This window comes from Ammospiza caudacuta, chromosome 7, assembly GCF_027887145.1.
Source record: "Ammospiza caudacuta isolate bAmmCau1 chromosome 7, bAmmCau1.pri, whole genome shotgun sequence".
Classification (NCBI taxonomy): domain Eukaryota; kingdom Metazoa; phylum Chordata; class Aves; order Passeriformes; family Passerellidae; genus Ammospiza; species Ammospiza caudacuta.
This window is the reverse complement of record NC_080599.1, coordinates 43,860,119-43,877,103: the sequence shown is the minus strand read 5'-3', so window position 1 is coordinate 43,877,103 and position 16,985 is coordinate 43,860,119. Positions and strand designations below refer to the sequence as shown.

Here is a 16,985-nt window from a genome sequence, read left to right as displayed (position 1 = left end):
TATTACAAAGGGCATGTTAGATGTGGCTGTGGCTCCTCAGCCACTCTGCAGGGCCACGGGGGGCCCAGGGCAGCGCTGAATTGTGGTGGGATGCAGGAGCTGGCAGCAGCCCTGCCACAGCTGGGCTCTCCTCTGGGCAAGGCTGCACAGCTGGGCAGGGGGGCTGTGCCACTCAGGATGGCCTCTCCAGGAGGCTGCTGACAGGCCAAGTGCACTGGGATGCTCTGAGCACAGCACGACCCACTGAGCACGGCCAGCACCAAGTGAAGTGAGGCGTGGGCAGTCAGCATTCAGGGAAACAAGGTGGAAGGGATGGAGACAGGGCTGGAAGGGACACTCACAGGGACGTGAGTGGTGCAGACAGAGCTGGGCTTTCTCTGCCCAGATTACTCAGTGTGCTGCACATTTATTATTATTGAGTGGGCAGGCCTGACAGGAGCTCCCCAGGGTGAGCAGGGAATGCAAAGCCTCTGAAACCAGCAGTGCTTTTATTAAAAATACTAAAGCTTTCAAACATGCCAGCTACCCCCGATGCTCTGAACACATCTCCCAGCACCAGAGAGCCGGGAGAGCCGGGAGAGCCGGGCTGAGCCTCCCCAGTGCTCGCCCACCCTCCTGTGCCCCATCCCGGGGTTTGGGGCTCCGTGTGCAGCTGGGGGGCCGGGCAGCCCCGGCAGAGTCCCGGCGGGGCTGGCGGGCTCAGAGCCCCCGCACGGTGCTGTTCCCGATGCTGTTCCCGATGGTATTCTCGATGCTGTTCTCGATGCTGTTCTCGATGATGTTCTCGTAGCTGGGGGGCGGCGTTCCCTGCGGCTCCGGGGGCTGCGCCGGATCCAGCCAGGACGGGCTGGGGCGGAACAGGGCGCTGTCCGAGGAGCTGCGGCGCCGCCCGCCCTGCCAGCCCTCCTCCTCCTCCTCCTCCAGGTAGCGGTACAGGGGCGGCGTGGGCTCCTCCTTCCGCCCCGGCGGCTGCACAAAGGCCGGGGCAGCCTGGGCTGGTCTGCAGGTCAGGGCTTCTTCGTAGGTGGGGATGGCGCTGGAGTCCCAGGAGCTACCAGGGGAGAGGGGGAAACTCAGCAGTGCACACCATCAACATCCCAGCTGGATGCACACCATCAACATCCCAGTGCCCAACTGGGGCATCCCAGAAGTCCTGGAACATCCCATCACCCAACTGGATCATCCCATCACCCAACTGGAGCATCCCAGCACTCCTGGAGCATCCCAGCATCCAGCTGGAGCATCCCAGTGCCCCATTAACTGGAGCACCCCAGCATCCATCAACCCCATTGTCTGGAGCATCCCTGAGCATGATTATGCTGTCCCTTGTACTAGGGACAGCACATGGGCAGGTTTTGCTGAAGTGTCATGGGGTGACCATGTCAGCTGTTTCCTGGCATCCATGAGGTTTTCAAGAGGGTCCCATGGGCAGAAGAGCATCCTCATCATGCCCAGCCCCTTATTCACCCCCTGCAGGACAGAGGCTGCTGACAGCTGAGGGGAGAATTTGGCACAAGGACTGGGACAAGCAGAGGAACCCCAGGTCCCCGTGGTCACCCCCTGCTCCCAGGGCAGCCAGAGCCCTCCCCGCCCTGGCCAAGCCTGCTGCCACTTAAGCAGAGCTTTCCTGAGCAAACACAGCTTGGGAAAACCTCTGACAGCCTCTGCCCTGCACCTGGCCCTGCTTGCTGGGCATGCTGTGAAACAACTCATCCCTGCAGGTGGGAGCCAGCCCAGTGTGCTGGGGAGCAGCAGGCAGGGGAGGGCACAGCTGGCCCAAAGGAAAAGCCCTGTGCTCACAGGGATGGCCAAAAGAAAAGCCATGTGCTCACAAGGATGGCCCAAAGGAAAGCCATGGGCTCACAGGGATGGCCCAAAGGAAAAGCCCTGTGCTCACAGGGATGGCCAAAAGAAAAGCCATGGGCTCACAGGGATGGCCCAAAGGAAAAGCCATGGGCTCCACAGGGATGGCCCAAAGCCATGTGCTCACAGGGATGGCCCAAAGGAAAGCCCTGTGCTCACAAGGATGGCCCAAAGGAAAAGCCATGGGCTCCACAGGGATGGCCCAAAGGAAAAGCCATGTGCTCCACAGGGATGGCCCAAAGGAAAAGCCATGTGCTCCACAGGGATGCCTCCACGCTGACCTTGACAGATCCCTGTCCCAGACAGACCATCCAGGTTTCTCTGACAGGGATTTTGCCAAACAGCTCAGCTTGCACAGGAATGTCACCTTGGAAATGAGGGGAGGGGGATTTATCCAGCACAGGATGCTTTGCTGGGGCTGGAGGAGCTGCTGCAGCTCCAGCACTGCCAGGGAGCTGCATCCCATCCAGCCAGGGAAAGGGACATTCCCCACAGGGGCACAGCAAAGGAACTCCCCCCAGACACCCAGACCTGCTCACAAGCTCACAGATAGCCAGAGATGGGCTCTGAAACACCTGCAGAACCAGGAACGTGCCTCCCACTCCAGCTGTGATTTGATGGTTTAATGTTCTGGAGAGTTTCTCTTAAATTAAGAGGTGGGAGCAAATCTCAGGCTCACACTGGAAGATCCAGGGATCTGAAAAGCAGCAGTGTTGTTCAGTGCAGGGCAAGGAGTCTTTCCATATGCTGAAATGGGCTTCATAAAGGACCTGCTGCCTACATTTCTATCTTGATGCCATCCCAAGGATCATTTTCCTTATTTTTTTTTCATATTATATTTCTTTTTTTTTTTTCCATATTATATTTCCTTATTTTTTTCCCTAGGAAAAAAAAATGCCAAGACTTTAACTCCCTTGTAAGCAAGACTTTGCTTCCATTAAAGACCTTATAAACACCCTCATCCCCACAGAGCATCGCAGAGCTGCCAGACCAAGACTGGAGCTGAGTGACCCCACATCCAAACCTTCTGCCAGAAAACCAATGAATTCTTCTGCTTGGTGGCCCTGCTAAGGAGATGTGTCCCTGTGATGGCCCTGCAGGGCAAGGAGAGCTGGGTGCAGGGCAGGGAGAGATGGATGCAGGGCAAGGAGAGATGGGTGCAGGGCAGGGAGAGCTGGGTGCAAGGCACAGAGAGGTGGATGAAGGGCAAGGAGAGATGGGTGAAGGGCATGGAGAGATGGATGTAGGGCAAGGAGAAAGAGGGCAAGGAGGGAGTGGGCAGGGAGGGTTGACATTAATGAGCAGGAGCATCTGCTCGGGGGGCAGGAGGAGAGCACAGAGCAGTGCTGCTGTCCCTGTGAGCTCAGCAGCCAGCGAGGTTTAGGCTCAGACCCATCCTCCCCCCGTGCCCAGCCAGGCGCTGGCAGTTCCCACCTGCAGTTCCACTTCTCCGCGGGCTCTGCCGTGAAGTACTGCAGGTCCCGGGGGAAATGGTACTGGTAGCGCCGCGACACCACCCTGGCGTTGGCCTTGACGGACCACAGGAGGCCGAAGATGAGCAGGATGCCGCCGATGCCGCAGCAGAAGAAGCTGACGGAGCGCAGCAGGGCGCTGGACGAGGAGGAGGAGGAGGAGGAGGGCACGGGCTCGGCATCCCGGGGCGGCAGCAGCCGAGCCCCGCCGGCCGAGCCCACCTCGCCGTCGCTCCACCAGGCGAAGCAGAGCGTGCCCGTCACCAGCAGCACGGCGCCCGTGATGGTCAGCCCGTAGCGGAACGAGGCCGCTGCCATCCTGCGGGAGCAGCGACTACCGGGGCACAGCAGCGAGGCGAGGCATGAGACAGCCTGCGAGACAAGAAACGGGCAAGGGTTGAGAGGGAGAAGCTCATGGGAGAACTGCCAGAGGAGAAAATGACTGGGCCAGGAGGTCTCCGGGGCTTGCAGATCCTTTAGCCATTATCATCATCATCATCATCATCATCATCATCATCACCATCACCATTATTATTATTATTACTACTATTATTATTATTATCATAATCATCATTATCATCATTATTATATTTATCATTATTAATTACATTATCATTTTATCATTATTAATATTTTATTTTATTTATAATTAATAATATTATAATAATATCACTATTAATATTAATACTATATTTTTATTTTTACTAGTTTTATTTTTATTGTTATTAATAATATTAATAATATTAATGTTATTAATATTAATGCTATATTTTTTACTTTCTTAATTTTATTTTATAATTATTAATTATTAACTATATTATTGTTTTATTATTTTTATTATTTTTATTTAATTTTAATTATAATTATAATTCATAATATTAATATTAATATTAATGTTAATGTTACTGTCAATATTAATATTATATTTTTATTTTTGCTAATTTTAAATAATATAATTAATAATAATTAATTATTAATAATATTGTTAATGTAATGTAATTAATTAATATTATATAATTAATATAATGTTAAATAAATATAAATAAGTTATAAATCTATATAAATAATTAATTATAAATAATTAATCTAAGTTATTGCTATTGCTATTTGTTATTGTATTGTTATTGTTATTTTTATTATCCTCCATCACAAGGGGCATTCCCACCACCTCAGACCAAAAGCCCTTGGGAACAGCTAAGTCAGCACCACGTTGGACCCATAAACTTCCTTGCAAAAACATCCCAATTTTCAAGGAACAGCACAAAGGGAGGATGGACATCCCAGCTCCAGGCAGTTTCAGAGCTCTTCTCTTTGGGTTTTATTCCAAATTTCCTCCCAGACTTGGGGGAATGCCAGCTGGGTTTCCTGGGCTTTCAAAGCATGGCTTATGGAAGAGGTTGGAGAGAGGAACATAAATTTAAAATGTCATCACTTCCAAATTATCAGTGTGCCTGTTTTCTCCTCCAGAACTGATGACATTGGAAAAATCTGCTCAATCTTCATCCACATGAAGTTTGGCACACAAAACCTTGCTCGCCTGGGTCAGCTCCAGAGCGAACTTTCTCAAGTTCCTGTCAAGATTGATCCTGCAGGTGTTACCACCACCTTCACCCTCCCTATCAGGGTGGTTTGGGGTTGGTTTGACAACCAAACAGGGGAAGTAGTGCCACATGTTCCTGCTGGGTGGCTCTTCTCAGCTAAATGTCACATGCAGAGAGCTTCCCTGGTGCTGGAAAACTTGGGGAGGGGGAGCTGGTTCCTGATCTCAGTGCCCATTGCTTTCCCCAGCAAACAGCAGGCATCTGAGCTTGTGCATCCCCAGCTCCCAAATAACCAACTAGCCAGGGAGGCAGGGAGATCCCCCCATCCCCTCTGCTCACTGCCCAGCCAGCAGATGCAGGCTCAGCTCCCACTTCTCAATGGACAAAAAGCTTTGGACCATGTGGGAATGAAGCACCAACACCCCCAAAGAGATTCAGTCCTGGGTGGCTGCACTGGGAAGGTTTGCCATGGTGGCAGTGCCAGTGCAGAGCCTGCACATCAGGGATGGCCAAGACAGAGGAGGAGCTCAGGCAGAGATTGGTGGGCAGGTGGGTGACCCACACCCAGCTTTGCCTTCATCACCTTGCCTGTGTGCCAGCAGCAGGACCACAATGTGGTGGCTTTGGTCCCCATTCCTCCAGGCAGGGCTCAACTCCTACAGAGGGGTCCTAAATTGCACCCTGAGGTCTGAAAGGGCAGAGCCAGAGCCAGGCAGGGAGCAGAAGCCCAGCAAGGACCTGGTGCCATCAAGGTCAGGGGGAATTATGTTATTTCAAGGTGTTATTTATCAGATGGGCCCACTAAATGGAAAGCCAAATTACCCTGTAGTGAAAGAGGCACTGATCTAATCAACATTTAATGAAGGAATCTGATGAGAAGTGAGATTTGGGAAAGCTGCAGGAGTGGGAGCCCCAACAGCTCGCTCCAGTTTTGTCCCAGGGTCACAAGCCCAAAATGCCAGCTGGGCTGGCTGTGGCCAGTGGGCATCAGCTGGGAGGGAAATCCTGTCCCTGGGCTGGGAAAAGGCAGAGCTTCCTCTGTAATGGGGGCACGTTTGGATGCTCCCTCCTGAAAGGCAGGGGCTTGGCTGGGCTGAGCTGGAGAAGAGACTGCTGGAGATGGTGTTAGATGCTGTCAGGGGTCAGCATCTCCAAACCATCACTGAATATGAGCAGGACACAGCAGAGGAGCTGGACTTGGGTTGCCTTGCAGCAGGAGATGCTCAGGAGAGTACAAGGACCCCACTGACCTGTGAATGCAGCTCCTTTGGACAGCAATGCATTTTCATGTAGAAATTTCAGCATGTTGTTTAGAGAAAAATAAAAACAAACATCACCCAAAATAAGCCCTACAGCAAATCTCTCAATCCACCTGTGTGGAAATGTCAGGTCACTCCAAACTGAGACGCTGCACTGAACCTATACCAAGAGTTGGAACGTTCACCTCCTGCTACAAACACTCTCCTCATTCTGGGGTCAGACTGGTGAGGTCTGAGAGATGCTCTGAATCCCCTGGTGAGGTTTGGGATATGCTCTGAATCCCCTGGTGACCTTTAGGAGAAGCTCTGAATCCCCTGGTGAGCTTTAGGAGATACTGAGATTCCCCTGCCTGGGCACGGGGAATTTTGCATCCTCCAGCACCGAGCACATCTGGGAGAGCTGGCAGCGAGGGGGAGGAGGAGGGAAGGAGGAGAAGGAGCCTCTGGGAGGTGATGGATTGACAGCTCCAGGGAATAAACTCTTCTTCTCTCTCTCGACGAGCCCAGCGCGGCGCAGGGAGCTCCCCCAGCCTCCCCGCACGGCGACAGTGCCACCGCTGGGTGACATTGCCACCGCTGGGTGACAGTGCCTTTGCCACGTCCCCTCTCGGGCTGCCACAGCTCTCCCGAGCCTCTCTGGAAGCCCCGCGGTGCTTTCTCAGCACACCAAGAGCTGGAAGAAGTGCCGGGAGCGAGGTGCGGGGCTTGGGCAGCACTCCAGGCCCCCGCAGCCTCTCCCGGCTCCGCTCCCGGGGCACTCAGCATCTGCACAGAGCCAGATGTGGCTCTCCCTCCCCGCGAGCATTCCCAGCAAAAGTTTTCACGGCGCCACAGCAATTGCCGGCTCTCAAACGCCCTTCTCCACTCTCCGAGCCCCCCTGACATTTTGTTCTGCCCTGTCTTCTCCTCTGACCTGCTCTGGAATAGTTTTCCGGGGAATAGATTTGCACGTTTCATGTACAAACAGATAATGTTGATAGTTTACACAGTTCCAGCGAGCCGCTGAGAATAGCAGCCCCCATATGAAGTTATGCAGATGGTGATTCATAGGGTCTACTAAGCATTACTCAGAAAAACGCTCTTTTCAAGCAACACGAGAAAAGAAAAGAGTTTTGAACCTCTCCCACCGCCATCAAGCAGAAATCCACCTCCACACCCGTCCCTCCACGGCACTTACGGACCGTCCTTTTCTTCCGTACGGGGCTGGAGACCTTTAACCACAGAAGAGGAACAGAGGAGATGCACAGAAGAGATGCACCAAACAAAGCGTGAGCGCGTCTCGAGGGAGATCCCTTCCTGCTTTACCCAAATTTGCTGTTTTGTAGTGAAAATTACCAGCGGGGGTTTGCTCCCCATTCAAAGCAAAGTAACAAGGATGCCTTGGAAGAGCTTCCAAGAACTCCGGCGCGCTCATCCTCCCGAGGCAGGTGCGGACAGAGGAGAGCCCGTGTGCGTCCCCCTTTGGGGCCGCGCCTGAGCCCCGCGTCCCCTCCCGGCTGTGCCCGTCCCCGAGGCACCGCGGGCTCTGTCGGGGGGTGCCCGTGTCCCCTCGCTGTCCCCCCCGTGTCCCCGCCGTGTACTCACCGCCGCCGGCAGCCCCGCTCCGGAGCGGCGGCTCCGCGGGGCGGGCGGGGCCGGGGGCGGGCGGGGGGCGGCGGCGCCTCGGGGCGGGCAGGGACCGGAGCTCCGGCTCGGCTCGGCTCGGCTCGGCTCGGCTCGGCTCGGCTCGGCTCGGCACGGCACAGCCCGGCTCCTCGCAGCCCGCTGCCGTCCCGTCCCGTTCCGTCCCGTCGGGGCGCGGCGCTCCCGGAATTTCGGGATGCAGAGCCCCCGCTGCGGCTGGGACAGCCCTGCTGTCCTATGCGTGGGACACCCACGACGTGGGTCGCTGCCCCAGCCTTGCTTTGTGACCACTTCGGTTCTCCTCAGCTCTGTGTCTAACGCTAATATTGTCCCTTTTCCTGGTCCATGGAATTAGAACGGTTTGGGTTTGAAAGGACTTTTTAAAGGCGATATAGTCCAACCTCCCTGCAAGCAGCAGGGAAATCTTCAGCTAGATCAGGCTGCTCAGAGCCCCGTCTCACCTGGCCTTGAATATCTCTGGGAATGGGGCAGGGCATTCACCACCTCTCCGTGCCAGTGTTTCATCAACTTCACTGTAAAAAAAACCAACTTTTTTCCTTTATAGCTAATCTAAATCAACCCTTTTTTAGTTTAAAACCATTACCCTGCAGCACTCAGGACCCCTGGATATTAAACAAGCTGAGGGTGCTGTGATCTGAATTTCAGGATGGTGGGTATGACAGCATCTGGATTCAGGCACAATTCCTCCTCACAGAGCTGGAGGGAGATTTGAGCAAGAGCTGCTCTGCTGTGCTGTGGCTGTGCATCTCACACATCCACAGATGCACAGATGCAGCACGCTGCCCTTGGGCTGCAGCTGAGCATCACTGACAGCAGAGCCATTCCTGTGGATACCCTGGGCTGCTGCTCCTGCACTGCTTGGAGCTCCTCAGCTCACAACCAGCTCAAAACCAGCTCCAGGTTTGCCTGCACGTGCTGCAGGGACTGAGGCAAAGCCCTGCTGTGGAATTCACATCTGCTTCATACATGATTGAAAGACACTCAGCCCAGCTGAGAACCTGTGAGTGTACAGCTCCATTTACCTGCAGCCACTGTGGAGTTTTACAAAAGGCAAACTGGGGCACACAGAGGGCTGGCTCACACACGAGTGGCCCTGCAGCAGGTTGGGTCTCCATCCAAGAGGAGAATGGGGCAGGAGTCCCCAAGGCCAGCACCCAGTGATGTGAGGGCACTGTGAATCAGCAGTCTGCCTGTTAAAGAACAATAAGACAACTTTTTCTGCTCAGATATTGCATTTAACTGAAATTTGACTGTCAAACAGCATCTGAAGCACTTCAAGGTGGTGTCAGTGCATGGCTCCATGCTATTCCCAGCCCAGGGCTGCAGAGGGAGATGGCTTTGTGCCCTTCATGGAGTTTTTCAGCCCCATAACCATCCACAACTTTCTGCCTTGCCCACAGATCTGGTCTGCAGGCAGCCACGAACAAATATTCCACCACAAGGAAGTGCTGAGTGCTACCAGCACCTCTGTCTGCTTAGCAGCACCTTGGCCAAAATGTGTTTTCCCTCTCTGAGCACTTTCCTGCAGGTGGACAAGGTGCTGCAACAGGGAAAAGGCTTCTCCAGAATAAAGACAGAATATCTGTGCAAAACATGTGAAACATCCCATGCACAGTGAAACTGCAGTGGAGAAAACAAGGAGATATAAAAGACAGTCACAGCCCCTGCAAGAACAAGAACAAAGGAGGAACAGGGGAAGGAGATTGTTCCAGTAATTGCCTCCCCCAGGTAAGGATGCTGAGCCTGAGCAACGCTGCTGGCACAAAAAAAAATGCTGCTGTTTGATTCATTGTTCACCTAATTTTGCTGCTGCAGCAAATCACATGTAAAATAGTGCATTCCACTGTATCATCAAGATAAACAAGCCAGCTTTTTCATTAGGGGTGTGAGTGAGCAGATGCATGCACTCTCTGCCCTGTCACGACAGGGTGGGTGATACCAAGAGCACCAAGCCAAGAATGAATTTGAATGCACCAAATTCACCAAATCCAGAGCACAGGCTCCCTGCCAGAACCCTTATTTGTGGCACCTGGGCCAGGCCACAGTGATTCCTTCAGTGATTTGGCACACAGGACACTCATCCCATGCCCAGCTGCCCCCAGCAAGCACCTCTGCTCACACCCCCTGTGACAGGGTCACTACAGACCCACTGATGTGGCTTCAGGGTCACATCTCTGCAGGCACAAGGTGTCCTTGCTGTCCAGATCCATGGAGAAGCCATTCCCAGGGGCTGGCACACCTCGTGTTTCCCTGCACACTGGGAGGACTGCATCCCTGCCAGGCTGATAAAGGGCTGCAGCACACAGCCATGAGGATGTGCAGATGGGAGAGATTCCTGCATTCAGCACGTGGAAAGCAAAGGAGAAACCTCCTGCTGTTTATCTTTGCCTTAATTTGCATCTTCTTAAAATGCCTAATTGGTCGTGCTAGTTGATATACTGGCTCAGGCACTCCTACCTAATCCAGTCAGCAAACCCAGGCTGTGGAAATATTTGTCCTACGTCTTCACATGAAGCAACATTCATGGTGTCCTTTGGGGTTGAACCTGCAGCTGCACATGGGTCTCTCAGTGCAGGTCCTGCTGCATGGGCAGCTGCAGGGTTTGGGAGCCCTCCTTTGTGATCTCCATCAAGAAATGCCAAGCATTTGGATGTGAAAGGGGATCAGCCCCCTGACCTCAAAGTGGGGTGTGGATTTTTGGCTACTTCACCTAGAAGTTCTCCTTCTGCAGACCAGCTGTGGTTTTGACCCAAGACTTTATTGAATGCCAAATTCCTTTTTGTACCACAATATGTACTTTGTAATATATCTTAATATTTAGTTCCAATGGCTCTACTGAGTTTGAGTTATAATAGGAGAACAAGATGTGTATGAAGTTGTTTGATATCAGTTTCAGCTGTGGTTCCTCCACTAGCTATGTCCATCACCTAGCAAGCCCCTGGACCCAAAACCTCTGAGTGTTTTAAAGCTTAAATATTTGCTTACTCAACTGTAATGATGTCCCAGCCATTAGCCTGTAAATCTGCACCACACTGAGGAGCACAGCTGTGGTGGAAAGTTTTGGAAAGGGACTGGGAAAATACAGATAGAACTGTCCACAGAGGGCTTTATGGACAAGCAGTGTTCTCAAACTCCTTCAGCTCCTTGTGTCACTACAGGAGCACCTGGCTGAGGTGCCAGCTCCTCCTGGGGCTGTTCTGTAGGGAAATGGGTGTGACAAAGCTTTGGGTTCCCTGTAAGGGAAATTTCTGTGTGGGAGATGAGGACAGAAGGAGCTTCCTAGGGGCTTTCCAACAAAATCTGCAAAGGATTTGAAATTTGCCCAACAAGGGCTGGGGGAAGAAAAGAGTTAAATCCTGATGCCTGAGCTCAGCCTTTACTCAGACAAAACTTTTCCTGAGCTCCTGGAGGTTTTTGCCTCGGAAAAGCCCCATGTCTGAGCTCTTTCTTTCCCCATGAAGAGGCACCACGGCTGTGTTACACGTGGGTAACCCACCATGCAGTGTGTTTTACATGCCCCAGCTGCTGCTGCCCTGCTGGAGTGCGAGTTGCAGTGAGGAAACATTGATTTCCAGCCCTGCAGGCTCCTCAGTCCAGCCTGATGTCAGTCCCATCCATCACACCTGAGCAGAGAGAGCCAGGGCAGACATGCCCTGGCTGCTGAACCACAGCAGCAGATATCTGAGCTTGGATATCTGAACTTGAAGCTCCTGTGCATCCTTGACCCCAAATGCTGATGTTCAAAGAAGCAGAAAGAACTTTGATTAAACACAAAACTGGCTAAATTTGCTTCCCAGTGAACTCAGCAGAGCTATGCTGACATCCCCAAGACCTGGTGCTGCTCTGTGCCTCTGCTGCATGCAGCTATTACAGAGCTCTCCAGGGAGCAGGGAGTGGGATGGGCTTTGCTTATTTTTCAGCACAAAAATGCAAAAGAGAAGCTCAAAGCAGCTTTAATTACGAATTTTAGAGGAAAAGGGTGGAGCAGCCATCCAGCTCTTCTGGTTGCCACCACATGTGAAGCCCTTGGTGTCCAACACACATCTGTGCCAGATGTTCCACAGCTGTTTTCCATTTCCAATGCCCTGCATTATCCCACTGCCTGCCTTGGCATCGGGCTGCCCACAAGCACTTGTTCACATCAGTGTGCAGTGCTGGGAGGCGGCTGAGGGCTACAATGCTGCCAGCAAACCTTGCAAACATTCTATTGGAAGCATGACAGCCTGGGGAGAGACGCAAGGAATGGCTGAGAGGAGGAAGGTTCCAAGGTTTCTCAAAGAATCAGCAGCTGAGGTATCAGCAAACACAGATTTAATATAAAAGAAACAGCACAACGAAGTTTGTTGGCAAGGTTCACTCCATTACTTACTAATGGTTAAAGCACAGAAAGAAAAAAAAAAAAAAAAAAAAAAAAACAAACAAAAAATCCAGTGTCAATCAATCCAAACTGATAGAAACACAACATTACCTATGTGAAGGCTGGGCTGGGGAGGGGGAGACAAAAGGATAGGAGAAGGTAAGGATAAAAAGGAATACATCCAAAAGCCACAACAGCTCTTCAATAAACAGCATTTAAACTTAACAGCACATAAACCTACCAGATTTAACTTGTGTTGTAGTTAAACCAAACAATACAGCAAAGGATTCACATAGGATTTACTATACCACAAGAGCAACTTACCTACAGGCCTAACTTCCTTCCAAATGTAAAATACTTCAGAATCCAGGAGAGCAGCATTCCCAGGACATTGATGTAGCATATGCACACTTGCATGCATACTGTACAAGACACCTGTAAGGAATCCCCTTCTAATTCAGGGAAACACTCACCTGGGATGCCTTTGGTGCCCTGCTGTGCCCAAAAGCCTGTCTGCTTTCTTCACAGCTCATCTGCAACATCAGCTGCTGACCCAGCAAGAGCTCTGTGATTTCTGCCTGCACACCTTGCCTCACTTTAACCCAGAACATTTACACCTCCTTACACGGGTTTCTAGGTAACTGAAGACAATTTGAAACTCTGCAAGAAATGACAGGAGGTGAGTTTGGGAAATAACAGGCTGTAGCTTCTCTGTAATGGCATTAAAAGAGTCAGAGGATACCAACACTCATCTCCAGTGCCACAGCTCCCTCAATGGGGAATTTGCCTGGTTAGCTCTGTGGTGTGAGGCTCTGAGGAGACCCCACTCCTGATGTTCTCCTGATTTCTGCCTGTAAGGAGCAGCACCAGCAGGAGATTTTTCCTATGGAGGTTTACAAGCAGGTTGCTCCCATCTCTTCCCTCAGTCTGTAAGAGAAAAACTGACTCAGTACTGACTTGGAAGAACGAGGGGGATGTGAATGTGAGTAACAGGCATTTGCAAAGATGCATGTGAAGAAACAGCTGGAAGACATTGCCTAAGTTAGCTACCTTCAGACTGAAAAGAAAGTTTTTACCATCTGCAGATGACTTAGATCAGCACCTCACAGACAGCACCCATGAGCAGCATCCCTGGCACACAGACCTGCCATCCCACATGGAGAACACAGGATTCCCTGCTCCACCTCCCTGGGAAGTCCCCCAGGATCCAGAGAGTTAATCTTGCTCCCCAAAAAGCATCCTGCACTTTTCTTTGGCTACTTACCTTATTTGGAAAGGTGTGGTTTCCCTCCCCTGGCATTTCTGCTGTGCCAGAGAAGTGTCAGCTCTTGGTTGCCTCACAGAGGGATGAAACTCTCCTGCCCTGATTCCCTCTGCCAGTTCCAGCATGAGGGAAATCCATCCCAGCCCTACAACCTTCATTAGCCTGGATGTAAGCAGACACCTCAGTGCAATAAAAGTTCAGAGCTTATTACAGGCTCTGGGCTGATACCATAGATAATGGTAATTAACTGCTCTGGGATGACAGTGGTTTATTGCTGACTGATTTCTCAATGATTTCCTTAAGCAGTCTGTAAAAAAAATGGGTCTTGCCAAGGATGGAGATGGCAGGAGGAGACAGAAAGCAGCTGAGTCTGCAGCTCAGCATGAGGGGCTTGGAAGGGCACCTGGCGTTTACCATGAGCTGGGGGCAGGATCAGTGCATTTACCCATTCTCAGATTTATTTGTGAGTCTCAGGGTTTCTATAGGAGTTTACCATGAGCTGGGGGCAGGATCAGTGCATTTACCCATTCTCAGATTTATTTGTGAGTCTCAGGGTTTCTATAGGAGTTTACCATGAGCTGGGGGCAGGATCAGTGCATTTACCCATTCTCAGATTTATTTGTGAGTCTCAGGGTTTCTCTGGGTGGGCCACTCTTCCCCATGGACAGGGTGCTGCAGCAATCATATTTTGATGCTTACTGGAAGTACGAAAAAACCGGGGTTTGGCTGTGTCAGAAGGTGCTGAAATTGCTGTCTCACTTTACTAGATATGGCTCCAGCCAAGCTGGATTCTACAGAAATTCCCTGTATTAAAGGAAACTGAGCGATCACATCCTCATCACCTTCCGTGCAGACACCTTTTCCAGCCACTGATTTGCAGAGCTGAGGACTGGTCAATTTATCCAGTCCTCAGCCTGAAAATCGTTCTGTATCTCCATGAGATGATCCCCACATGGGAGCACATCTTGTTCTCCTCCACAGAAAGGGGCAGGAACCTCTTCTCAAAGCCTCCAGCTTCCTTCTGCTCAGTTCCACACACGTGGGAGTCGCTTCCAAGGCACATCTGCTGCTGAAAGGAGCCGAGCAACGTGGAGGGAACAAACACTGGCAATCAGCTTTCGACCTGATTTTGTACTGAGTTTCCTAGTGAAAAAAAAGGACATTTGTAGTCTATCAGCACAGCACTGAACCATGTTAAATACGCCTCCATTTATCTTCAGTAAGACCAATACAGTTCCTTATTATTGGAACAATGGTGTATTTTTGTCACCCTTAATTATTAACTTATCTGGCTGCGATTTCTTCATTTATTAAAAGGATATTCTAGGTGACTTTAACAGCTATACAACTCTTATATAACTAACATCTTAAACTCTTTTTTTCCAGCAATCCTTTTCCTTTTTTTTGCTTTGCTCACAGCTTTTCTATTTTCCTTTGGCATTGATAAGTAAACCCAAGGGGCCAGATCCTACAGTTACACTGATGTTTTTGGAGCATGGCCTGGAGTTTTATCAGTTTACATCATCTGAGAGTGGGCCCATAAAATTTTAAAACATTGCAATAAATGAAAGCAGACAGGTGACAGAGTGACAACACCAGACAGAGAGAATGGCCACAGCCAAGGCAGTGCAAGCCTCAGCTTTATTTGGAAGAAAAGTCCTGCAACTACATCTGGTACTGGGATGCTAAACACACAGGCAGGGAGCTGGGAGCTGAAAATGGGAGCAAAATTTGGCCTGTACAGAAAAACAACTTGCAGTGTTTCCTCAGGTGACACTGGCAAGCCTTCACCATCACCAAATGATTCCTGCATGTTCCCACAGCATTTGCCACTCCAAGCAAGAATATTCCAGAGGCAGGTGGGGGGAGAGGGTGCCCTGGAGTGGCTCCCCACCAGCTGTGGTTCACAACTGGTGACAAAGTTCACCCTGAGCGTCCTGGAAGCCCCTGGCACTTGTGTGCATTTTGCCATGAGTCTGCAGCAATGCATTTATTGCCTTCCAGTGACTGCAGCTGGTTTCTGATGCCCAGCACAGTCGGTGCCCCCAGGATCTCACCAACAGAAGGAGATGGGAGCATCACAGTTTCTTCACCCACTTCTCCTCCTCACTCTCAGGACTATAAGGCCAACTGATGGTTGCCATGAGCTCTCTGTCCCCACTGCTCACCCAGAGGAGTGTGACCTCCTTCAGCCTGTTGTTTGAACCCAAATTTCCTCAGTAACCAGCTCTCCACACCCGCTGCCGTGCCACAGACATTTAATTTCTGCCACAGAGGACACCACCCTGGTGACAGTGAAGGGAGGGCTGAATTCCTTTCTCTGTTTTGACAAGTGATTCTTTCTATAAATCCCAGACAGGATAACCCTTCAGAGGCAATTGTAAAGCTGGATTTAATGCACATCACACAGAATACACGAAAGCTCTCGTACGTTCTGCAGCACTGGGGGTTTTTTGGTGGCTCTGTGAACGTGCTGACCAGCAGCTGACCTTGCCTCCTGATGCAGAGCACAGTCACTGAAGGATAGAACACACTCTGCTATCATCAGTATTCCAAATTTCACTTCATATTCTGCATCTGTTTCTCCTCAAGGTGGTAATGGGTCCCACCAGCCACCTACAGTACCTCCTCACCAGAGGAGTGGAGCCTTGTGACATGATTGCTATCAGAGCACATGGGACACAGCCCAGGTATCCTTGATTCCTGCAGCACCAGTTATTCCTTCTCTTGGTGAAGCCCTTCCCAGTGTGAACAGAGTGGTTGCAGCCTTGAGAAGACAGAGGAAAGCAAGGAAAAAAGAGCAAAGTCACCCCAAGGACTCAGACGAATGCACATGGAGAGCTTTCCCCACCATGGATGTTAAACAAGTCCTTCCACATTAGATCCACCTACACCTAAAATTGCCTTACCAATCTAACCTTGCCTAAGCCTTCAGCTGGTGTTTCACTCTCCCTGAGAGCTATCTGGAAGTTTCTAAAGTAACTAAAAATGCATTTTCCCTCTTTGACCGATTTCCCAAGGGCCACTCCAGTTGGTTGCTGTACCAACCCCTCTGCCTTCCTCCTCTTCAAGCCACCACACACCTCTACTCCCTCACATGAAACAGCTGTGAAACTTGAAAAATAGGTCCTGAGCAATAGGTGTCCCACTGATAAATACCTTTCCAAAAAAACCCATCTGGAAGTTGGTCAATTGAGCACCATCAGGTAAACACAGAAACACCCCGTTCCCCTACAGGCTTTTCCTTCAGGGTGACTGGACATACTTTGGATTTCTCAGCAGAGGGAGCTTCTCACAAACAGTTTGAGCACCACCTCCCTCCAGCCCTCAGAAACACTCCACTTTCAAACAAGCTTTGCACCAAACCAACACGCAGGAAAACCAAAAGCAGCTGACTCCTAACCCCAAGTAACCATCAGCTGCTTTCTTCACGGATTTAAGGAGGCTTGCAGTCTTCCAAAATTCTTTATTAGTTTTCATAATTACTCCTATTAAATGCCTGTCCTTTCAGCATCCTGGTACTGCTCAGCAGCAGCTCTGTGGCAGTCAGTACCAGGGCTGTGAGAGTTTGTAAGAGAAAATGGG

The 16,985-nt window shown here is 50.8% G+C and overlaps 1 protein-coding gene across 1 annotated transcript; it reads right to left on the bottom strand.

Moving 5' to 3' along the window:
- Window positions 1-531: 531 nt before the first annotated feature.
- TMEM61 (transmembrane protein 61) lies at window positions 532-7,465 on the bottom strand. The gene is made up of 3 exons (XM_058808996.1): window positions 7,313-7,465; window positions 3,298-3,707; window positions 532-1,051 (listed from the first exon to the last, which is right to left on the bottom strand). The coding sequence occupies exons 2-3, from the start codon at window positions 3,651-3,653 to the stop codon at window positions 700-702; spliced, it is 708 nt and encodes a 235-aa protein (XP_058664979.1). The 5' UTR covers window positions 3,654-3,707; window positions 7,313-7,465; the 3' UTR covers window positions 532-699.
- Between the last annotated feature and the right edge of the window lie 9,520 nt (window positions 7,466-16,985).

What these genes read in the sequence shown, in the direction of transcription:
- TMEM61 (XM_058808996.1), bottom strand. Translation starts at nt 3,653, where the DNA reads ATGGCAGCGGCCTCGTTCCGCTACGGGCTGACCATCACGGGCGCCGTG. An exon ending in GCGGAGAAGTGGAACTGCAG is followed by an intron (nt 1,052 to 3,297) that starts GTGGGAACTGCC and finishes CTCCCCTGGTAG; the next exon opens with CTCCTGGGACTCCAGCGCCA.